The sequence below is a fragment of the Coturnix japonica genome, unplaced genomic scaffold (assembly GCF_054131305.1).
Source record: "Coturnix japonica strain WE unplaced genomic scaffold, WE-NBRP24 Scf063, whole genome shotgun sequence".
In the NCBI taxonomy this organism is placed as follows: domain Eukaryota; kingdom Metazoa; phylum Chordata; class Aves; order Galliformes; family Phasianidae; genus Coturnix; species Coturnix japonica.
The window spans coordinates 276,553-300,714 of record NW_028188966.1 but is presented as its reverse complement, the minus strand read 5'-3'; the positions used below and the strand labels follow the sequence as shown (position 1 = coordinate 300,714).

Here is a 24,162-nt window from a genome sequence, read left to right as displayed (position 1 = left end):
TTTATTTATTGCCCCCCCAAATAATTACCCCCCCCTTTAATTATTGCCCCCCCCTTTAATTACTGCCCCCCCCCCCCTTTAATTACTGCCCCCCCCCCCCATACCTGCCCCCCATACTCCTCTGGGGGTCCACAGTGGCCGCCCCCCCCCTTTCCTCCTCCTCCTTTTGGGGGGGGGCTCGGAGGGGGGGGGCTGCGGGGTGGGGGGAGGGGGGGGCGGCCCCAATGCTGAGCCCCCCCCCCCGATGTGTGTGGCCCCCCCCCCCCACAACCTTCTTTGTCGGGGGGTTCGTTCTCTGGCATTGCCCGGGGTGGGGGGGGGCGAAGGGCTTCGTCCTGGGAGGGGGGGGCAATGGGGGGTGTTAGTGGGGGGGGGGCAATTATGGGGGGGCAAATGGCTTTGTCATGTGGGGGGCAATGGGGGTGTTAGTGGGGGTGGGGGGCAATTATTGGGGGGGGGGGTGAATGGCTTCGTCTGGGGGCAATGGGGGGTGTTATGGGGGGGGGGGGCAATTATTGGGGGGGGGGTGAATGGCTTCGTCCTGGGGGGGGCCAATGGGGGGTGTTAGTGGGGGGGGGGGCAATTATTGGGGGGGGTGAATGGCTTCGTCCTGGGGGGGGGCAATGGGGGTGTTAGTGCGGGGGGGGGCTGATGGTTGGGGGGGGCAATTATTGGGGGGGGTCAGATGGGATGTGGGGGACTATGGGGGCTGTTATTTGGGGGGGGGCAGTTATTGGGGGGCAGATGGGTTTGGTGGGGGCAAATATTGGGGGGGGGCGAATGGCTTCGTCATGGGGGGGCAATGGGGCTGTTATTGGGGGGGCTGATGGGTTGGGGGGGCAATGGGGGCTTTAATTGGGGGGGCAATGGGGGCTGTTATTGGGGGGGGCAGATGGGTTGGGGGGGCAATTATTGGGGGGGGCAAATGGCTTCGTCATGGGGGGGCAATGGGGGCTGTTATTTGGGGGGGCAGTTATTGGGGGGGGGCATGGAATTGGGGTGGGTTCAGGATGGGTTATGGGGGGGGGCTTTAAAAAGGGATGGGGGCTTAATGGGGGGGGTGGATACATGGAATTGGGGGGGGCAGGTTGAGGTGGGGGGGGGCTTTAAATGGGATGGGGGTTAATGGGGGGGGGTCGGGATGGGGTTGGGGGAGGCTTTAAAGGGGGGGGGCTTAATATGGGGGGGGTCGGGATGGGGTTATGGGGGGGGGGCAGGTTGAGGTGGGGGGGGTTAAATGGGATGTGGGTTTAATGGGGGGGGTCCAGGATGGGGTTATGGGGGGGTGGGCTTTAAAAGGGGGGGGTTAATATGGGGGGGGGGTCGGGATGGGGTTATGGGGGGGGGCTTTAAAGGGGGGGGCTTAATATGGGGGGGTCGGGAAGGGGTTATGGGGGGGGGGCTTTAAAGGGGGGGTCCGGATGGGGTTATGGGGGGGGCTTTAAATGGGATGGGGTTTAATTGGGGGGGGGGTCAGGATGGGGTTATGGGGTGGGGGCTTTAAAAGGGGGGGGGGTTTTAATATGGGGGGGGGGTCGGGATGGGGTTATGGGGGGGGCTTTAAAAGGGGGGGGGGGTTTAATATGGGGGGGGGCATTAATTGGGGGGGGTCCCACCTCGAGCAGGAAGGTGAGGTGGCCTCTGCGGTAATTGTCTCCATAGGAATCCAATACCTTCATTAGGAACCTGTATAGGGGGGTGGGGGGTTAATTAAAAGGGGGGTTAATTGGGTTAATTAAGGGGGGGGTTAATTAATGGGTTAATTAATAATTAACCCACCTGCGCTCCTGCTGCAGCCGCCGGGTCATGCGCTGCACCCACTGCAGGCGGCACAGGGCACGAGCATTGACCTTAATTAATTAATAAGGGGGGTTAATTAACACGAGGGGGGTTAATTAATAGGGGGGGCTGAGGAAGGGGCAGTCAGGTTAAAGCTGCATAATGAGGGGGTGATTTGCATAAGGGGCGGGGCTTCAGGTGGGTGCAGGAGTAAGTGGGCGGGGCTATGGTAATAGAAAGGGGGCGTGGCCTATATGCAAATGAGGCAGAGCTAAATGGGCTGGGAGGGGCGAGTGGGCGGGGCTATGGTAATAGGAAACAAAGGGGCGTGGCCTATATGCAAATGAAGCGGAGCAAAACAGTGGGGGCATAAAGGGGGCGGAGCCAAAACTTTTAAAGGGGGGTGTGGCCTATATGCAAATGAGATGGAACTAAATGGGGTGGGAGTTGAAGGGGGTGGAGCCCAAAGCTTTAGGGGGCGGGGCCAAAGCTCGAAGGGGCGGGGCATACATGCAAATGAGGTGGAGCTAAATGGGGTGGGAGCATAAAGGGGGAGGAGCTAAAGCTTTAAGGGGCGGAGCCAAAGCCTTAAGGGGGGCGGAGCCAAAGCATTGTGGGCGGGGTCTAAGCACAGAAAGGGGCAGAGCCAAAGCTTTAAGGCGGGGCAAAGCTTTAAAGAGGCGGGGCCTATATGCAAATGAGGTGGAGTAAATGGGCTGGGCGCAGAAGGGGGCGGAGCTAAAGCTTTAAGGGCGGAGCCAAAGCTTTAAGGGGGCGGGGCCAAAGGCTTAAAGGAAGCGTGGTCAAGGCTTTAAGGGGCGGGGCCAAAGCATTAAGGGGCGGAGCCAAAGCCATAAGGGCAGAGCCAAATGGTTAAGGGGGCGGAGCCAAAGCTTTGGGGGCGGGGTCTAAGCCCAAAAGGGGTGGAGCCAAAGTGTTAAGGGGCGGGGCCAAAGCTTTAAGGGCGGAGCCAAAGCTTTGTGGGCGGGGTCTAAGCACAAAAGGGGCGGAGCCAAAGCCCAAAAGGGGCGGAGCCAAAGCTTTAAGGGGGCGGAGACAAACCCATTAGGGGCGGAGCCAATACATTGGGGGGGGGGTCTGAGCCCCAAAGGGGGCGGAGCCAAAGCCTTAAAGAGGCGGAGCCAAAGCGTTTGGGGGCGGGGTCAAAGCATGGGGGGTCTGAGCCTAAAGGGGGTGGAGCCAAAGCCTTAAAGGGGCGGAGCCAAAGCTTTGTGGGTGGTGTCTAAGCACAAAAGGGGCGGAGCCAAAGCCTTAAAGGGGGCGGGGCCAAAGCATTGTGGGCGGAGTCTAAACACAAGGGGGGCGGAGCCAAAGCTTTGTGGGCGGGGTCTAAGCACAAAAGAGGTGGAGCCAAAGCCTTGTGGGCGGAGTCTACGCACAAAGGGGGCGGAGTCAAAGCCTTAAAGGGGCGGAGCCAAAGCCTTAAAGGGGCCAGTCCTGACCTGCTCCAGCTCCCTGCAGCGCCGTCCCAGGGCGGCCATCTTCCTCCTGGCCATCTCCTCCCGTCTCCGTCCTTCCTCCCTCCGTTGTTCCTCCTCTTCCTCCTCCTCGTCTCCCCCCCCCCCCCGGTCCTCCAGGACCCCCCCCGGCTTCAAACTCCACCTCGGCTTCTAATTCACCTTCAAGGATGTGGCCTCCAAACAAAGGGGGAAGGGCCAGCTCCGAGCCGGGGGGGGCTGAGAACTCCTCGAAGCCAACGGCCGCCATTGTCCTGGGGGGGGGGGGGGATCGTTTAATGGGGGGGAATGGGCCCCATTTACCCCCCCAGGTCCCATTTACCCCCCCCCCCCCATAGGCTTCATTTACCCCCATAGGCCCTATTTACCCCCATAGACCCCACTTACCCCCATAGGCCTCATTTACTCCCCCCATAGGCCTCAATTACCCCCCATAGGCCCCATTTACCCCCCCATAGGCCCTATTTACCCCCATAGGCCCCATTTACCTCCCCCCATAGGCTCCATTTACCCCATAGACCCCATTTACCCCCATAGGACCCCATTTACTCCCCCATAGGCCCCATTTACCCCCATAGGCTTCATTTACCCCCATAGGCCCCATTTACCCTCCCATAGGCCCCATTTACCCCCCCATAGCCCCCCATAGGACCCATTAACCCCACCCCCAGGCCCCATTTACCCCCATAGGCCCCATTCACCCCCATAGGCCCCATTTACCCCCCATAGGCCCCATTTACCCCCCCCAATCCCATTATCCCCCCCCATTAGGCCCCATTTCCCCCCATTACCCCCCTCTCGTTTCCCCTCCGGTCCTTCCCCGGTGATGACGTCACCTTTCCGCGCCGCTCTCCGCATCCGCGAGGACAAAACGACGACCCCCTCCACAGAGGGCGCACAATGATGACGCAATCAGAGCGCGCCGGAAGTAGGCGGTGTAAAAACCGGAAGTGAACGTGGGGGGGGGGTGATGGGAGGAAACGGGGCCTTAAAGTGGGAAATGGGGCCTAACGGGGGGAATAACGGGCCTGGAGGGGGTAAATGGGGCCTAGGGGGGATTAAATAGGAGCTGGGGGTGTTAAATTGGGCCTAGGGGGGTTAAATAGGAGCTGGGGGGGTTAAATGTGGGTTAATGGGGGAGGGGGGTTATGGAAACCGGAAGTCATCGAGCTGAAGGAGGAAGTGACGTCATAAGAGCGCACCGCGACCGGAAGTGACGCCATTTTGGTGGGAGGGCGACGCGGGGTGTGAAAACCGGAAGTTCGCGGGATACAGGAGGAAGTGACGACATAAGAGCGCGTCGCGTCCGGAAGTGACGCAGTTTATCCAGCGACGCAAAGGAGGAGGAGGTAAGATGGCGGCTGGTGCTTATAACGGGAAGGCCCGGGGGGGTTTAACGAGGTTTTAACGGGGTTTAACGGTGGCAGGTCGCCATGTCGTTGGCGGACGAGCTGCTGGCCGACCTGGAGGAGGCGGCGGAAGAGGAAGAGGAAAGTTTGACCTCGGAAGAAGATGGGGAACCCATCGAGGAGGTGCGGGATGAACCGGAACCGGAACCGGCCGGAGAGTCCGTGAAGAGCATCGCCAAGTTATGGGACAGCAAAGCGGTACGGACCGGAACCGGAAATGGAAATTGGGGGGGGGGGGAATATCTTAATAAGAACCGGAACCGGAAATTGGGGAATTGGGGGGGGGGGTGGGTGGGAATGGGGGGTTGTCTTAATGGGAACCGGAACCGGAAATGGAAATTTGGGGGGGGGGGGGGGGGGTGTCTCAATGGGAACCGGAACCGGAAATTGAGATTGGGGGGGGGGGGGGGGGGGGGGGGGGGGGGGGAGTGAGGGATGGGGTGTCTCAATGGGAACCGGAACCGGAAATGGAAATTTGGGGGGGGGGGGGGGGGTCTCAATGGAACCGGAACCGGAAATTGGGGGGTGGATTGGGGGGGGGGTCTTTAATGGGGAGGGGGGTTTAATGGTGGGGAGTCTTTAATGGGGGGGGTCTTTAATGGGGGAGGTTTAATGGGAGGGGCTTAATGTTGAGGGTGTCTTTAATAGGGGGGGTTTAATGAGGGGGGTCTTAAATGGGGGGTGTTAATGGGAGGGGTTTAATGGGGGGGTGATCTTTAATAAGGGGGGCTTTAATGGAGGGGGGTTTAATGGGGGGGTCTTTAATGCGGGGGGTTTAAAGGGGGGGGCTTAAATGGGGGTTATGGGGGGGGAAAGGGGGGTAAATGGGGGGGTTAAATGGGGGTGGGCTTAAATAGGGGGGGTTTAATGGGGGGGGTGAGATTGAGGAGAGTTAAATAGGGGAGCTTAAATGGGAGTTATGGGGTGGGATATGGGGGGCTGTGGGGTGATAGGGTTCTATGGGGTGATAGGGTTCTATGGGGTGATAGGGTTCTATGGGGTGATAGGGGTTCTATGGCGTGATAGGGGTTCTATGGGGTGATAGGGGTTCTATGGGGTGATGGGGGTTCTATGGGGGTTGTGGGGGGCTGTGGGGTGATAGGGTTCTATGGGGTGATGGGGGTTCTATGGGGGTTGTGGGGGGCTGTGGGGTGATAGGGTTCTATGGGGTGATGGGGGTTCTATGGGGGTTGTGGGGGGCTGTGGGGTGATAGGGGTTCTATGGGGTTATAGGGGTTTCTATGGGGTTATAGGGGTTCTATGGGGTGATAGGGGTTCTATGGGGTTATAGGGGTTCTATGGGGTGATAGGGTTCTATGGGGTGATAGGGTTCTATGGGGTGATAGGGGTTCTATGGCGTGATAGGGGTTCTATGGGGTGATAGGGGTTCTATGGGGTGATGGGGGTTCTATGGGGGTTGTGGGGGGCTGTGGGGTGATAGGGTTCTATGGGGTGATGGGGGTTCTATGGGGGTTGTGGGGGGCTGTGGGGTGATAGGGTTCTATGGGGTGATAGGGGTTCTATGGGGTGATGGGGGTTCTATGGGGTGATGGGGGTTCTATGGGGTGATAGGGGTTCTATGGGGTGATGGGGGTTCTATGGGGTGATGGGGGTTCTATGGGGTGATAGGGGTTCTATGGGGTGATAGGGTTCTATGGGGTGATAGGGGTTCTATGGGGTGATAGGGGTTCTATGGGGTGATAGGGGTTCTATGGGGTGATGGGGGTTCTATGGGGTGATGGGGGTTCTATGGGGTGATAGGGGTTCTATGGGGTGATAGGGTTCTATGGGGTGATAGGGGTTCTATGGGGTGATAGGGGTTCTATGGGGTGATAGGGGTTCTATGGGGTGATAGGGTTCTATGGGGTGATAGGGTTCTATGGGGTGATAGGGGTTCTATGGCGTGATAGGGGTTCTATGGGGTGATAGGGGTTCTATGGGGTGATGGGGGTTCTATGGGGGTTGTGGGGGGCTGTGGGGTGATAGGGTTCTATGGGGTGATGGGGGTTCTATGGGGGTTGTGGGGGGCTGTGGGGTGATAGGGTTCTATGGGGTGATAGGGGTTCTATGGGGTGATGGGGGTTCTATGGGGTGATGGGGGTTCTATGGGGTGATAGGGGTTCTATGGGGTGATGGGGGTTCTATGGGGTGATGGGGGTTCTATGGGGTGATAGGGGTTCTATGGGGTGATAGGGTTCTATGGGGTGATAGGGGTTCTATGGGGTGATGGGGGTTCTATGGGGTGATAGGGGTTTTATGGGGTGATAGGGTTCTATGGGGTGATAGGGGTTCTATGGGGGTTGTGGGGTGGGGGGCTATGGGGTGATGGGGGTTCTATGGGGTTATAGGGGTTCTATGGGGTTATAGGGGTTCTATGGGGTGATAGGGGTTCTATGGGGTGATGGGGGTTCTATGGGGGTTGTGGGGGGCTGTGGGGTGATAGGGTTCTATGGGGTGATGGGGGTTCTATGGGGGTTGTGGGGGGCTGTGGGGTGATAGGGTTCTATGGGGTGATAGGGGTTCTATGGGGTGATGGGGGTTCTATGGGGTGATGGGGGTTCTATGGGGTGATAGGGGTTCTATGGGGTGATGGGGGTTCTATGGGGTGATGGGGGTTCTATGGGGTGATAGGGGTTCTATGGGGTGATAGGGTTCTATGGGGTGATAGGGGTTCTATGGGGTGATAGGGGTTCTATGGGGTGATAGGGGTTCTATGGGGTGATGGGGGTTCTATGGGGTGATGGGGGTTCTATGGGGTGATAGGGGTTCTATGGGGTGATAGGGTTCTATGGGGTGATAGGGGTTCTATGGGGTGATGGGGGTTCTATGGGGTGATAGGGGTTTTATGGGGTGATAGGGTTCTATGGGGTGATAGGGGTTCTATGGGGGTTGTGGGGTGGGGGGCTATGGGGTGATGGGGGTTCTATGGGGTGATAGGGGTTCTATGGGGTGATAGGGTTCTATGGGGTGATAGGGGTTCTATGGGGTGATAGGGGTTCTATGGGGTGATGGGGGTTCTATGGGGTGATGGGGGTTCTATGGGGTGATGGGGGTTCTATGGGGGTTGTGGGGGGCTGTGGGGTGATAGGGTTCTATGGGGTTATAGGGGTTTCTATGGGGTTATAGGGGTTCTATGGGGTGATAGGGGTTCTATGGGGTTATAGGGGTTCTATGGGGTGATAGGGGTTCTATGGGGTGATAGGGGTTCTATGGGGTTATAGGGGTTCTATGGGGTGATGGGGGTTCTATGGGGTGATGGGGGTTCTATGGGGGTTGTGGGGTGGGGGGCTATGGGGTGATGGGGGTTCTATGGGGTGATAGGGGTTCTATGGGGTGATAGGGGTTCTATGGGGTTATAGGGGTTCTATGGGGTGATAGGGGTTCTATGGGGTGATAGGGGTTCTATGGGGTGATGGGGGTTCTATGGGGTGATAGGGTTCTATGGGGTGATAGGGGTTCTATGGGGTGATGGGGGTTCTATGGGGTGATAGGGGTTCTATGGGGTTATAGGGGTTCTATGGGGTGATGGGGGTTCTATGGGGGTTGTGGGGTGGGGGGCTATGGGGTGATGGGGGTTCTATGGGGTGATAGGGGTTCTATGGGGTTATAGGGGTTCTATGGGGTGATAGGGGTTCTATGGGGTGATAGGGTTCTATGGGGTGATAGGGGTTCTATGGGGTGATGGGGGTTCTATGGGGTGATGGGGGTTCTATGGGGTGATGGGGGTTCTATGGGGGTTGTGGGGGGCTGTGGGGTGATAGGGTTCTATGGGGTTATAGGGGTTTCTATGGGGTTATAGGGGTTCTATGGGGTGATAGGGGTTCTATGGGGTGATGGGGGTTCTATGGGGTGATAGGGGTTCTATGGGGTGATAGGGGTTCTATGGGGTGATAGGGTTCTATGGGGTGATAGGGGTTCTATGGGGTGATAGGGGTTCTATGGGGTTATAGGGGTTCTATGGGGTGATAGGGGTTCTATGGGGTGATAGGGGTTCTATGGGGTTATAGGGGTTCTATGGGGTGATAGGGTTCTATGGGGTGATAGGGGTTCTATGGGGTGATAGGGTTCTATGGGGTGATAGGGGTTCTATGGGGTGATGGGGGTTCTATGGGGTGATAGGGGTTCTATGGGGTGATAGGGGTTCTATGGGGTGATAGGGTTCTATGGGGTGATAGGGGTTCTATGGGGTGATAGGGGTTCTATGGGGTTATAGGGGTTCTATGGGGTGATAGGGGTTCTATGGGGTGATAGGGGTTCTATGGGGTTATAGGGGTTCTATGGGGTGATAGGGTTCTATGGGGTGATAGGGGTTCTATGGGGTGATAGGGTTCTATGGGGTGATAGGGGTTCTATGGGGTGATGGGGGTTCTATGGGGTGATAGGGGTTTTATGGGGTGATAGGGTTCTATGGGGTGATAGGGGTTCTATGGGGTGATGGGGGTTCTATGGGGTGATAGGGGTTCTATGGGGTGATAGGGGTTCTATGGGGTGATAGGGTTCTATGGGGTGATAGGGGTTCTATGGGGTGATGGGGGTTCTATGGGGTGATAGGGGTTCTATGGGGTGATAGGGGTTCTATGGGGTGATAGGGGTTCTATGGGGTGATAGGGGTTCTATGGGGTGATAGGGTTCTATGGGGTGATAGGGGTTCTATGGGGTGATGGGGGTTCTATGGGGTGATGGGGGTTCTATGGGGTGATGGGGGTTCTATGGGGTGATGGGGGTTCTATGGGGGTTGTGGGGGGCTGTGGGGTGATAGGGTTCTATGGGGTTATAGGGGTTTCTATGGGGTTATAGGGGTTCTATGGGGTGATAGGGGTTCTATGGGGTGATAGGGGTTCTATGGGGTTATAGGGGTTCTATGGGGTGATAGGGTTCTATGGGGTGATAGGGGTTCTATGGGGTGATAGGGGTTCTATGGGGTGATAGGGGTTCTATGGGGTGATAGGGGTTCTATGGGGTGATAGGGGTTCTATGGGGTGATGGGGGTTCTATGGGGTGATGGGGGTTCTATGGGGTGATAGGGGTTCTATGGGGTTATAGGGGTTCTATGGGGTGATGGGGGTTCTATGGGGTGATGGGGGTTCTATGGGGGTTGTGGGGTGGGGGGCTATGGGGTGATGGGGGTTCTATGGGGTGATAGGGGTTCTATGGGGTGATAGGGTTCTATGGGGTGATAGGGGTTCTATGGGGTGATAGGGTTCTATGGGGTGATAGGGGTTCTATGGGGTGATAGGGGTTCTATGGGGTGATGGGGGTTCTATGGGGTGATGGGGGTTCTATGGGGGTTGTGGGGTGGGGGGCTATGGGGTGATGGGGGTTCTATGGGGTGATAGGGGTTCTATGGGGTGATAGGGTTCTATGGGGTGATAGGGGTTCTATGGGGTGATAGGGGTTCTATGGGGTGATGGGGGTTCTATGGGGTGATAGGGGTTTTATGGGGTGATAGGGTTCTATGGGGTGATAGGGGTTCTATGGGGGTTGTGGGGTGGGGGGCTATGGGGTGATGGGGGTTCTATGGGGTTATAGGGGTTCTATGGGGTTATAGGGGTTCTATGGGGTGATAGGGGTTCTATGGGGTGATGGGGGTTCTATGGGGGTTGTGGGGGGCTGTGGGGTGATAGGGTTCTATGGGGTGATGGGGGTTCTATGGGGGTTGTGGGGGGCTGTGGGGTGATAGGGTTCTATGGGGTGATAGGGGTTCTATGGGGTGATGGGGGTTCTATGGGGTGATGGGGGTTCTATGGGGTGATAGGGGTTCTATGGGGTGATGGGGGTTCTATGGGGTGATGGGGGTTCTATGGGGTGATAGGGGTTCTATGGGGTGATAGGGTTCTATGGGGTGATAGGGGTTCTATGGGGTGATAGGGGTTCTATGGGGTGATAGGGGTTCTATGGGGTGATGGGGGTTCTATGGGGTGATGGGGGTTCTATGGGGTGATAGGGGTTCTATGGGGTGATAGGGTTCTATGGGGTGATAGGGGTTCTATGGGGTGATGGGGGTTCTATGGGGTGATAGGGGTTTTATGGGGTGATAGGGTTCTATGGGGTGATAGGGGTTCTATGGGGGTTGTGGGGTGGGGGGCTATGGGGTGATGGGGGTTCTATGGGGTGATAGGGGTTCTATGGGGTGATAGGGTTCTATGGGGTGATAGGGGTTCTATGGGGTGATAGGGGTTCTATGGGGTGATGGGGGTTCTATGGGGTGATGGGGGTTCTATGGGGTGATGGGGGTTCTATGGGGGTTGTGGGGGGCTGTGGGGTGATAGGGTTCTATGGGGTTATAGGGGTTTCTATGGGGTTATAGGGGTTCTATGGGGTGATAGGGGTTCTATGGGGTTATAGGGGTTCTATGGGGTGATAGGGGTTCTATGGGGTGATAGGGGTTCTATGGGGTTATAGGGGTTCTATGGGGTGATGGGGGTTCTATGGGGTGATGGGGGTTCTATGGGGGTTGTGGGGTGGGGGGCTATGGGGTGATGGGGGTTCTATGGGGTGATAGGGGTTCTATGGGGTGATAGGGGTTCTATGGGGTTATAGGGGTTCTATGGGGTGATAGGGGTTCTATGGGGTGATAGGGGTTCTATGGGGTGATGGGGGTTCTATGGGGTGATAGGGTTCTATGGGGTGATAGGGGTTCTATGGGGTGATGGGGGTTCTATGGGGTGATAGGGGTTCTATGGGGTTATAGGGGTTCTATGGGGTGATGGGGGTTCTATGGGGGTTGTGGGGTGGGGGGCTATGGGGTGATGGGGGTTCTATGGGGTGATAGGGGTTCTATGGGGTTATAGGGGTTCTATGGGGTGATAGGGGTTCTATGGGGTGATAGGGTTCTATGGGGTGATAGGGGTTCTATGGGGTGATGGGGGTTCTATGGGGTGATGGGGGTTCTATGGGGTGATGGGGGTTCTATGGGGGTTGTGGGGGGCTGTGGGGTGATAGGGTTCTATGGGGTTATAGGGGTTTCTATGGGGTTATAGGGGTTCTATGGGGTGATAGGGGTTCTATGGGGTGATGGGGGTTCTATGGGGTGATAGGGGTTCTATGGGGTGATAGGGGTTCTATGGGGTGATAGGGTTCTATGGGGTGATAGGGGTTCTATGGGGTGATAGGGGTTCTATGGGGTGATAGGGGTTCTATGGGGTTATAGGGGTTCTATGGGGTGATAGGGGTTCTATGGGGTGATAGGGGTTCTATGGGGTTATAGGGGTTCTATGGGGTGATAGGGTTCTATGGGGTGATAGGGGTTCTATGGGGTGATAGGGTTCTATGGGGTGATAGGGGTTCTATGGGGTGATGGGGGTTCTATGGGGTGATAGGGGTTTTATGGGGTGATAGGGTTCTATGGGGTGATAGGGGTTCTATGGGGTGATAGGGGTTCTATGGGGTGATAGGGGTTCTATGGGGTGATAGGGTTCTATGGGGTGATAGGGGTTCTATGGGGTGATGGGGGTTCTATGGGGTGATGGGGGTTCTATGGGGTGATGGGGGTTCTATGGGGTGATGGGGGTTCTATGGGGGTTGTGGGGGGCTGTGGGGTGATAGGGTTCTATGGGGTTATAGGGGTTTCTATGGGGTTATAGGGGTTCTATGGGGTGATAGGGGTTCTATGGGGTGATAGGGGTTCTATGGGGTTATAGGGGTTCTATGGGGTGATAGGGTTCTATGGGGTGATAGGGGTTCTATGGGGTGATAGGGGTTCTATGGGGTGATAGGGGTTCTATGGGGTGATAGGGGTTCTATGGGGTGATAGGGGTTCTATGGGGTGATGGGGGTTCTATGGGGTGATGGGGGTTCTATGGGGTGATAGGGGTTCTATGGGGTTATAGGGGTTCTATGGGGTGATGGGGGTTCTATGGGGTGATGGGGGTTCTATGGGGGTTGTGGGGTGGGGGGCTATGGGGTGATGGGGGTTCTATGGGGTGATAGGGGTTCTATGGGGTGATAGGGTTCTATGGGGTGATAGGGGTTCTATGGGGTGATAGGGGTTCTATGGGGTGATGGGGGTTCTATGGGGTGATAGGGTTCTATGGGGTGATAGGGGTTCTATGGGGTGATAGGGGTTCTATGGGGTGATGGGGGTTCTATGGGGTGATAGGGGTTCTATGGGGTTATAGGGGTTCTATGGGGTGATGGGGGTTCTATGGGGGTTGTGGGGTGGGGGGCTATGGGGTGATGGGGGTTCTATGGGGTGATAGGGGTTCTATGGGGTTATAGGGGTTCTATGGGGTGATAGGGGTTCTATGGGGTGATAGGGTTCTATGGGGTGATGGGGGTTCTATGGGGTGATAGGGGTTCTTTGGGGTGATAGGGGTTCTATGGGGTGATAGGGTTCTATGGGGTGATGGGGGTTCTATGGGGTGATGGGGGTTCTATGGGGGTTGTGGGGGGCTGTGGGGTGATAGGGTTCTATGGGGTTATAGGGGTTTCTATGGGGTTATAGGGGTTCTATGGGGTGATAGGGGTTCTATGGGGTGATAGGGGTTCTATGGGGTTATAGGGGTTCTATGGGGTGATAGGGTTCTATGGGGTGATAGGGGTTCTATGGGGTGATAGGGGTTCTATGGGGTGATGGGGGTTCTATGGGGTGATGGGGGTTCTATGGGGTGATGGGGGTTCTATGGGGGTTGTGGGGGGCTGTGGGGTGATAGGGTTCTATGGGGTGATAGGGGTTCTATGGGGTGATGGGGGTTCTATGGGGTGATAGGGGTTCTATGGGGTGATGGGGGTTCTATGGGGTGATAGGGGTTCTATGGGGTGATGGGGGTTCTATGGGGTGATGGGGGTTCTATGGGGTGATAGGGGTTCTATGGGGTGATAGGGGTTCTATGGGGTGATAGGGGTTCTATGGGGTGATAGGGGTTCTATGGGGTGATAGGGGTTCTATGGGGTGATGGGGGTTCTATGGGGTGATAGGGGTTCTATGGGGTGATAGGGGTTCTATGGGGTTATAGGGGTTCTATGGGGTGATAGGGGTTCTATGGGGTGATAGGGGTTCTATGGGGTGATGGGGGTTCTATGGGGTGATGGGGGTTCTATGGGGTGATGGGGGTTCTATGGGGTGATAGGGGTTCTATGGGGTGATAGGGGTTCTATGGGGTGATAGGGGTTCTATGGGGTGATAGGGGTTCTATGGGGTGATGGGGGTTCTATGGGGTGATGGGGGTTCTATGGGGTGATGGGGGTTCTATGGGGTGATAGGGGTTCTATGGGGTGATGGGGGTTCTATGGGGTGATGGGGGTTCTATGGGGTGATAGGGGTTCTATGGGGTGATAGGGGTTCTATGGGGTTATAGGGGTTCTATGGGGTGATAGGGGTTCTATGGGGTTATAGGGGTTCTATGGGGTGATGGGGGTTCTATGGGGTTATAGGGGTTCTATGGGGTGATGGGGGTTCTATGGGGTGATAGGGGTTCTATGGGGTGATAGGGGTTCTATGGGGTGATAGGGGTTCTATGGGGTGATAGGGGTTCTATGGGGTGATAGGGGTTCTATGGGGTGATAGGGGTTCTATGGGGTGATAGGGGTTCTATGGGGTGATAGGGGTTCTATGGGGTGATAGGGTTCTATGGGGTGATAGGGTTCTATGGGGTTATAGGGGTTCTATGGGGTGATAGGGGTTCTATGGGGTGATAGGGTTCTATGGGGTTATAGGGGTTCTATGGGGTGATAGGGTTCTATGGGGTGATAGGGTTCTATGGGGTTATAGGGGTTCTATGGGGTGATAGGGGTTCTATGCGGTGATAGGGGTTCTATGGGGTGATAGGGGTTCTATGGGGTGATGGGGGTTCTATGGGGTGATAGGGGTTCTATGGGGTGATAGGGGTTCTATGGGGTGATAGGGGTTCTATGGGGTGATAGGGGTTCTATGGGGTGATAGGGGTTCTATGGGGTGATAGGGGTTCTATGGGGTGATAGGGGTTCTATGGGGTGATAGGGTTCTATGGGGTGATAGGGTTCTATGGGGTTATAGGGGTTCTATGGGGTGATAGGGTTCTATGGGGTTATAGGGGTTCTATGGGGTGATAGGGTTCTATGGGGTGATAGGGTTCTATGGGGTTATAGGGGTTCTATGGGGTGATAGGGTTCTATGGGGTGATAGGGTTCTATGGGGTGATAGGGGTTCTATGGGGTGATAGGGGTTCTATGGGGTGATAGGGGTTCTATGGGGTGATAGGGGTTCTATGGGGTTATAGGGGTTCTATGGGGTGATAGGGGTTCTATGGGGTGATGGGGGTTCTATGGGGGTTGTGGGGGGCTGTGGGGTGATAGGGTTCTATGGGGTGATAGGGGTTCTATGGGGGTTGTGGGGTGGGGGGCTATGGGGTGATAGGAGGCTATGGGGGGCTATGGAGTTATAGGGGGCTGTGGGGGTTGTGGGGGGCTGTGGGGTGATAGGGGGGCTGTGGGGGTCTATGGTGGCTATGGGGGGCTATGGGGCTCTAGGGGTTGTGTTGGTTTTGGGGTGGGGGCTGTGGGACCCCCATAACCCCCCCCCCAATTTAATGCCCCCCCCCCAGTTTGCAGCCATCATGCAGCAGATCGAGCAGTTCATCGCCCGGCAGCCACACGCGGCTGAAGGTAACGGGGGGGGGGGGGGATTTTGGGGTCAATTCAGCCTGTTTTGGGGCATTTGGGGGATGGAGTTGGGGGTCCCTTTTAGGGTCCCTTTGAGGTCCCTATTGGGGTCCCTATGGGGTTCCTATGGGGTCCTTCGGGGTTCCTATGGGGTCTCTATGGGGTCCATTGGGGTTGGGGTCCCTATGGGGTTCCTTTGGGGTCCCTATGGGGTCCCTTTAGGGTCCATCTTGGGGGTCCTTATGGGGGTCCCTATGGGGTCCCTATGGGGTCCCTATGAGGTCCCTATGGGGTCCTTTGGGGTTGGGGTCCCTATGGTGTCCCTTTGAAGTCCCTATGGGGTCCCTATGGGGTCTCTATGGGGTTCTATGGGGTCCTTTTGGGGTCCCTATGGGGTTCCTATGGGGGTCCCTATGGGGTCCATTGGGGTTGGGGTCCCTATGGGGTTCCTTTGGGGTTCCTATGGGGTCCCTATGGGGTCCATTGGGGTTGGGGTTTCTATGGGGTCCCTATGGGGTTCCTTTGGGGTCTCTATGGGGTCTCTATGGGGTCTCTATGGGGTCCTTTGGGGTTGGGGTCCCTATGGGGTTCCTATGGGGGTCCCTTTGGGGTTCCTATTTGGGTCCCTATGGGGTCTCTATGGGGTCCCTTTGGGGTCCCTATGGGGTTCCATTGGGGTCCCTATGGGTCCCTTTGGGGTCCCTGTGGGGTTTCTATGGGGTCCCTATGGGGTCCCTTTGCCCCCCCCCCCCCATCCTTGCTCTCACAGTTCCCCATTTTGGGCCATTTTGGGCCATTTTGGGTCATTTTGGGCCATTTTGGGCCATTTCGGGTCATTTTGGGTCATTTTGGGTCATTTTGTTGCAGTTTTGGGGCCGGTGGAGGCAGCCCCCGAATATCGGGTCATTGTGGACGCCAACAACCTCACGGTGGAGATCGAGAACGAGCTCAGTAAGTTAATGGGGGTTATGGGGTGAGCCCCATATCTATGGGGTTATGGGGTGACCCCCATATCTATGGGGTTATGGGGTGACCCCCATATCTATGGGGTTTGGGGGTCCTGCCCCATATCTATGGGGTTATGGGGTGACCCCCATTTCTATGGGGTTATGGGGTGACCCCCATTTCTATGGGGTTATGGGGTGACCCCCATTTCTATGGGGTTATGGGGTGACCCCCATTTCTATGGGGTTATGGGGTGACCCCCATTTCTATGGGGTTATGGGGTGACCCCCATTTCTATGGGGTTATGGGGTCCCCCCCATTTCTATGGGGTTATGGGGTGACCCCCCATTTCTATGGGGTTTGGGGGTCCTGCCCCATATCTATGGGGCTATGGGGTCTATGCTTCCATATCTATGGGGCTTTGGGGTCCCCACCCATTTCTATGGGGCTATGGGGTCTATGCCCCCATTTCTATGGGGTTTTGGGGTGACCCCCCATTTCTATGGGGTTCGGGGGTCCTGCCCCATATCTATGGGGTCTCTTTGGGGTCCCCCCCCATTTCTATGGGGCTATGGGGCTTCATTCATTTCTATGGGGCTTTGGGGTCCCCCTGTTTCTATGGGGCTGTGGGGTCCTGCCCCATATCTATGGGGCTATGGGGTCTATGCCCCCATTTCTATGGGGTTTTGGGATCCCCCCCATATCTATGGGGCTTTGGGGTCCTTATAGCCTTGAATTAACCCCTCCTGCCCCCCCCTCCCCTTATAGGGGGCTCCTTATGGGTCTATGGGGGGGGGGGTAATTAACCCTAATTAACACCTGCCCCCCCCGTTTAATTACAGACATCATCCATAAGTTCATTAGGGACAAATACTCCAAGAGGTTCCCGGAGCTCGAGTCGCTGGTGCCCAACGCCCTGGATTACATCCGCACTGTCAAGGTGGGACCTGTGGGGCTGGGGGGCACTTATGGGGCGGGGGGGGCACTTATGGGGCACTTATGGGTCGGGGGGGGCACTTATGGGGCAGGGGGGTGCACTTATGGGGCGGGGGGGGCACTTATGGGGCGGGGGGGGCACTTATGGGGCACTTATGGGGCAGGGGGGGCACTTATGGGGCGGGGGGGGGCACTTATGGGGTGGGGGGGGCACTTATGGGGCACTTATGGGGCAGGGGGGGCACTTATGGGGCAGGGGGGTGCGCTTATGGGGCACTTATGGGGCAGGGGGGGCACTTATGGGGTGGGGGGGCACTTATGGGGCACTTATGGGGTGGGGGGGCACGCTTATGGGGCACTTATGGGGCAGGGGAGGCACTTATGGGGCTGGGGGGCACTTATGGGGCAGGGGGGCACACTTATGGGGCACTTATGGGGCAGGGGAGAGCACACTTATGGGGCACTTATGGGGCGTGGGGGGCACTTATGGGGCAGGGGGGTGCACTTATGGGGCAGGGGGGTACACTTATGGGGCACTTATGGGGCGGGGGGGGCACTTATGGGGCAGGGGGGCACTTATGGGGCAGGGGGGCACACTTATGGGGCACTTATGGGGCAGGGGAGAGCACACTTATGGGGCACTTATGGGGCGGGGGGGGCACTTATGGGGTGGGGGAGGCACTTATGGGGTGGGGGAGGCACTTATGGGGCAGGGGAGGCACTTATGGGGCACTTATGGGGCAGGGGGGGCACTTATGGGGCAGGGGGGTGCACTTATGGGGTGGGGGGACACTTATGGGGCACTTATGGGGCAGGGGGGGCACTTATGGGGCACTTATGGGGCGGGGGGGGCACTTATGGGGCGGGGGAGGCACTTATGGGGCAGGGGGTTGCACTTATGGGGCACTTATGGGGTGGGGGGGCACACTTATGGGGCACTTATGGGGCAGGGGGGTGCACTTATGGGGTGGGGGTGCACTTATGGGGCACTTATGGGGTGGGGGGGCACACTTATGGGGCACTTATGGGGCGGGGGGGGCACTTATGGGGCGGGGGGGCACTTATGGGGCAGGGGGTTGCACTTATGGGGCACTTATGGGGCAGGGGAGGCACTTATGGGGCAGGGGAGGCACTTATGGGGCAGGGGGGTGCACTTATGGGGCAGGGGGTTGCACTTATGGGGCACTTATGGGGCAGGGGGGGCACTTATGGGGCAGGGGAGGGCACTTATGGGGTGGGGGAGGCTCTTATGGGGCAGGAGGGGCACTTATGGGGCACTTATGGGGCAGGGGAGGCACTTATGGGGCAGGGGGGTGCACTTATGGGGCACTTATGGGGCACTTATGGGGTGGGGGGGCACACTTATGGGGCACTTATGGGACAGGGGAGGCACTTATGGGGCGGGGTCACACTTATGGGGCACTTATGGGGCAGGGGGTTGCACTTATGGGGCACTTATGGGGCAGGGGAGGCACTTATGGGGCACTTATGGGGCAGGGGAGGGCACTTATGGGGCAGGGGGTTGCACTTATGGGGCAGGGGGGTGCACTTATGGGGCACTTATGGGGCAGGGGAGGCACTTATGGGGCAGGGGGGTGCACTTATGGGGCACTTATGGGGCAGGGGGTTGCACTTATGGGGCAGGGGAGGCACTTATGGGGCAGGGGAGGCACTTATGGGGTGGGGGGCACACTTATGGGGCACTTATGGGGCATGGGGTTGCACTTATGGGGCACTTATTGGGCAGGGGAGGCACTTATGGGGCAGGGGGGTGCACTTATGGGGCACTTATGGGGCACTTATGGGGCACTTCTGGGGCAGGGGAGGCACTTATGGGGCAGGGGAGGGCACTTATGGGGCAGGGGAGGCACTTATGGGGCAGGGGGATGCACTTATGGGGCACTTATGGGGCATGGGGGGCACGTATGGGGTAGGAGAGCACACTTATGGGGCGGGGGAGGCACTTATGGGGCAGGAGGGGCACTTATGGGGCACTTATGGGGCACTTATGGGGCAGGGGAGGCACTTATGGGGCACTTATGGGGCAGTGTGGGTCATCCCGCCCCATAACCCCCGTCCCCTATTTAACAGGAGCTGGGGAACAGCCTGGACAAGTGTAAGAACAACGAGAACGTGCAGCAGATCCTGACCAACGCCACCATCATGGTGGTCAGCGTCACCGCATCCACTACACAGGGGTCAGCAAAGGGGGGGGGCACCACAAAATGGGGTAAAAAGGGACGGAAATGGGCAAAATATGGGATGGAATGGGGAAAAATGGGATGGAATGGGTCAAAAATGGGATGGAATGGGCCAAATATGGGATGGAATGGGGAAAATATGGGATGGAATGGGGCAAAAAGGGGAGGAAATGGGCAAAATATGGGATGGAATGGGGAAAATATGGGATGGAATGGGTCAAAAATGGGATGGAATGGGGAAAAAATGGGATGGAATGGGTCAAAAATGGTCCTAAAAGGGACTGAAATGGCCCCAAAATGGGCTGAAATGGACCAAAAATGGGATGAAATGGGCCAAAAATGGGATGAAATGGGTCAAAAATGGGATTAAATGGGTCAAATATGGGATGGAATGGGAAAAAATGGGATGGAATGGGTCAGCAAAGGGGGGGGGCACCACAAAATGGGGCAAAAAGGGACAGAAATGGGCAAAATATGGGATGGAATGGGGAAAATATGGGATGGAATGGGGAAAATATGGGATGGAATGGGGAAAATATAGGATGGAATGGGTCAAAAATGGGATGGAATGGGCAAAAAATGGTCCTAAAAGGGACTGAAATGGACCAAAAATGGGCTGAAATGGGCCCAAAATGGGCTGAAATGGACCAAAAATGGGTTGAAATGGACCCAAAATAGACCCAAAATGGGCTGAAATGGGCCAAAATGGGCTGAAATGGACCCAAAATAGACCCAAAAAGGGCTGAAATGGGCCAAAAATGGGATGAAATGGGTCAAAAATGGGATGGAATGGGTCAAAAATGGGATGAAATGGGTCAAAAATGGGATGGAATGGGGAAAATATGGGATGGAATGGGAAAAAATGGGCCACAACACAGGGGTTAGCAAAGGGGGGGGGGCATCACAAAATGGGGCAAAAAGGGGAGGAAATGGGCAAAATATGGGATGGAATGGGGAAAATGTGGGATGGAATGGGTCAAAATGGGATGGAATGGGTCAAAAATGGTCCTAAAAGGGACTGAAATGGCCCCAAAATGGGCTGAAATGGACCAAAAATGGGATGAAATGGGTCAAATATGGGATGGAATGGGGCAAAAATGGGCTGAAATGGACCCAAAATGGCCCTAAAAGGGACTGAAATGGACCCAAAATGGGCTGAAATGGGTCAAAAATGGGATGAAATGGGTCAAAAATGGGATGAAATGGGCAAAAAATGGGATGGAATGGGTCAAAAATGGGATGGAATGGGCCAAAAATGGGATGGAATGGGCAAAAAATGGGATGAAATGGGCAAAATATGGGATGGAATGGGTCAAAAATGGTCCTAAAAGGGACTGAAATGGCCCCAAAATGGGCTGAAATGGACCCAAAATAGACCCAAAATGGGCTGAAATTGACATAAAATGGGCTGAAATGGGCCAAAAATGGGATGAAATGGGTCAAAAATGGGATGAAATGGGTCAAAAATGGGATGAAACGGGCTCAAAATGGGCTAAAATGGACCCAAAATAGACCCAAAATGGGCTGAAATGGACCCAAAATAGACCCAAAATGGGCTGAAATTGACCCAAAATAGACCCAAAATGGGATGAAATTGACCCAAAATGCTGAAATGTCCCAAAAATGGGCTGAAATGGGTCAAAAACGGGCTGAAATGGACCAAAAATGGGCTGAAATGGACCAAAAATGGGCTGAAATGGGTCAAAAATGGGCTGAAATGGGTCAAAAATGGGATGAAATGGGTCAAAAATGGGATGAAATGGGTCAAAATTGGGTTGAAATGGACCCAAAATAGACCCAAAAAGGGCTGAAATGGGCCCAAAATGGGCTGAAATGGACCCAAAATAGACCCAAAAAGGGCTGAAATTGACCCAAAATGGGCTGAAATGGACCAAATATGGGATTAAATGGGCCAAAAATGGGTTGAAATTGACATAAAATGGGTTGAAATTGACCAAAATGGGCTGAAATGGGTCAAAAATGGGATGAAATGGGTCAAAAATGGGATGAAATGGGTCAAAATGGGCTGAAATGGGTCAAAAATGGGATGGAATGGGTCAAAAATGGGTTGAAATGGGCCAAATATGGGATGAAATGGGTCAAAAATGGGATAAAATGGATCAAAAATGGGCTGAAATGGGCCAAAAATGGGATGAAATGGGCCAAAATTGGGTTGAAATGGGCCAAATATGGGATGAAATGGGTCAAAAATGGGATGGAATGGGTCAAAATGGGCTGAAATGGCCCAAAAATGGCCCCAAAAGGGACTGAAATGGACCCTTATTTAAATGGATCCCCTATATAACCCCATAGGCAGCAGCTGTCGGAGCCAATTGCCCCCCATACCCCCCTAATTGCCCCCCATCCCCCTTTATACCCCCCTAATTACCCCCATACCCCCCCTTATTGCCCCCCATACCCCCCTAATTGCCCCCCATCCCCCTTTATACCCCCTAATTGCCCCCATACCCACCCTAATTGCCCCCCATCCTCTTTATACCCCATAGGTGCCCCCCATATCCCCCCTAATTGCCCCTCATCCCCCTTTATACCCCCATAATTGCCCCCCATATCCCCCTAATTGCCCCCCATCCCCTTTATACCCCCCTTTATACCCCCCATCCCCTTTATACCCCCCTTATTGCCCCCCATACCCCCCTAATTGCCCCCCAACCCCATTTCCCCTATATAAACCCCCCATATCCCCTATATAACCCCATATCCCCTATATAAACCCCCCATATCCCCCATTAACACCCCATATCCCCTATATAAACCCCCCATATCCCCCCTTAACACCCCATATCCCCTATATAAACCCCCCATATCCCCTATATAACCCCATATCCCCTATATACCCCCATAGGCAGCAGCTGTTGAATCCAATTGCCCCCCATACCCCTTTATACCCCCCTAATTGCCCCCCATACCCCCTTTTATTGCCCCCTATACCCCCCTAATTGCCCCCCATCCTCTTTATACCCCATAGGTGCCCCCCATATCCCCCCTAATTGCCCCTCATCCCCCTTTATACCCCCATAATTGCCCCCCATATCCCCCTAATTGCCCCCCATCCCCTTTATACCCCCCTAATTGCCCCCCATACCCTTTATACCCCCCTAATTACCCCCCATACCCCCCCTTATTGCCCCCTATATCCCCCCTAATTGCCCCCATCCCCTATATAACCCCATAGGCAGCAGCTGTCGGATCCAATTGCCCCCTATAGCCCCCCTTAACACCCCATATCCCCTATATAACCCCCATTAACACCCCATATCCCCTATATAAACCCCATTAACACCCCATATCCCCTATATAACCCCCATTAACACCCCATATCCCCTATATAAACCCCATTAACACCCCATATCCCCTATATAACCCCCATTAACACCCCATATCCCCTATATAACCCCCATTAACACCCCATATCCCCTATATAAACCCCATTAACACCCCATATCCCCTATATAACCCCCATTAACACCCCATATCCCCTATATAAACCCCATTAACACCCCATATCCCCTATATAACCCCCATTAACACCCCATATCCCCTATATAAACCCCATTAACACCCCATATCCCCTATATAAACCCCATTAACACCCCATATCCCCTATATAACCCCCATTAACACCCCATATCCCCTATATAAACCCCATTAACACCCCATATCCCCTATATAAACCCCATTAACACCCCATATCCCCTATATAAACCCCCCATATCCCCCCTTAACACCCCATATCCCCTATATACCCCATAGGCAGCAGCTGTCGTATCCAATTGCCCCCTATACCCCCCCTAAATGCCCCCTATCCCCTTTTATACCCCATAGGCCCCCATACCCCCCCTAATTGCCCCCTAAATACCCCATTGATCCCCCCCTGACCCCATTTCCCCTATATAAAACCCCCTAATTGCCCCCTAAATGCCCCATTTCCCCCCCATATCCCCCCATTGATGCCCCCTAACCCCATATCCCTCCCTTAATACCCCATTGATGCCCCCCTAACCCCATTTCCCCCCCCATGCCCCCCCTAAGTGCCCCCCTAACGCCATATCCCCTATATAAACCCCCCTTAACACCCCATATCCCCTATATACCCCCATAGGCAGCAGCTGTCGTATCCAATTGCCCCCTATACCCCCCCTAAATGCCCCCTATCCCCTTTTATACCCCATAGGCCCCCATACCCCCCCTAATTGCCCCCTAAATACCCCATTGATGCCCCCTAACCCCATTTCCCCCCCCTACATCCCCCCATTGATGCCCCCTAACCCCATATCCCCCTATATAACCCCATAGGCAGCAGCTGTCGGATCCAATTACCCCCCATATCCCCCCATTGATGCCCCCTAACCCCATTTCCCCCCCCATATCCCCTCATTGATCCCCCCTAACCCCATTTCCCCTCCCACATCCCCCTAATTGCATCCCTAACCCCATATCCCCTATATAAACCCCTCATATCCCCCCTTAACACCCCATATCCCCTATATAACCCCATAGGCAGCAGCTGTTGGATCCAATTGCCCCCCATCCCCCTTTATAGCCCCCTAATTGCCCCCCATACCCCCCCTAAGTGCCCCCCAACCCCATTTCCCCTATATAAAACCCCCTAATTGCCCCCTTAATACCCCATTGATGCCCCCCTAACCCCATTTCCCCTATATAACCCCCCATATCCCCCCCTTAATACCCCATTGATGACCCCTTAACCCCCCATATCCCCCCCTTAATACCCCATTGATGACCCCTTAACACCCCATATCCCCTATATACCCCATAGGCAGCAGCTGTCGGATCCAATTGCCCCCTATACCC

At 55.5% G+C, this 24,162-nt stretch overlaps 2 protein-coding genes across 5 annotated transcripts in view; one reads left to right on the top strand and one right to left on the bottom strand.

Moving 5' to 3' along the window:
- Nucleotides 1-4,166, bottom strand: part of TFPT (TCF3 fusion partner) — a 6,039-nt gene extending 1,873 nt beyond the window's left edge. The window contains 6 exon segments of the mRNA XM_085533819.1: nt 105-335; nt 1,617-1,686; nt 1,780-1,850; nt 3,243-3,380; nt 3,382-3,511; nt 4,094-4,166. Coding sequence (XP_085389945.1) covers nt 105-335; nt 1,617-1,686; nt 1,780-1,850; nt 3,243-3,380; nt 3,382-3,507 — 636 coding nt within the window. The 5' untranslated portion in view covers nt 3,508-3,511; nt 4,094-4,166.
- A 90-nt stretch (nt 4,167-4,256) lies between these two features.
- The window catches only part of PRPF31 (pre-mRNA processing factor 31), a 44,572-nt gene continuing 24,666 nt past the window's right edge, over nt 4,257-24,162 (top strand). For all 4 annotated transcript variants that reach the window (XR_014941257.1, XM_085533803.1, XM_085533804.1 and 1 more), the window contains exons 1-6: nt 4,257-4,606; nt 4,685-4,864; nt 15,187-15,247; nt 16,112-16,195; nt 17,032-17,129; nt 19,217-19,323. Coding sequence is in view for 3 of the 4 variants with exons in the window: in XM_085533803.1 (XP_085389929.1) it covers nt 4,691-4,864; nt 15,187-15,247; nt 16,112-16,195; nt 17,032-17,129; nt 19,217-19,323 (524 nt within the window). In the remaining variant the exon portion in view is untranslated. The remainder of the gene's footprint in view (nt 4,607-4,684; nt 4,865-15,186; nt 15,248-16,111; nt 16,196-17,031; nt 17,130-19,216; nt 19,324-24,162) is intronic.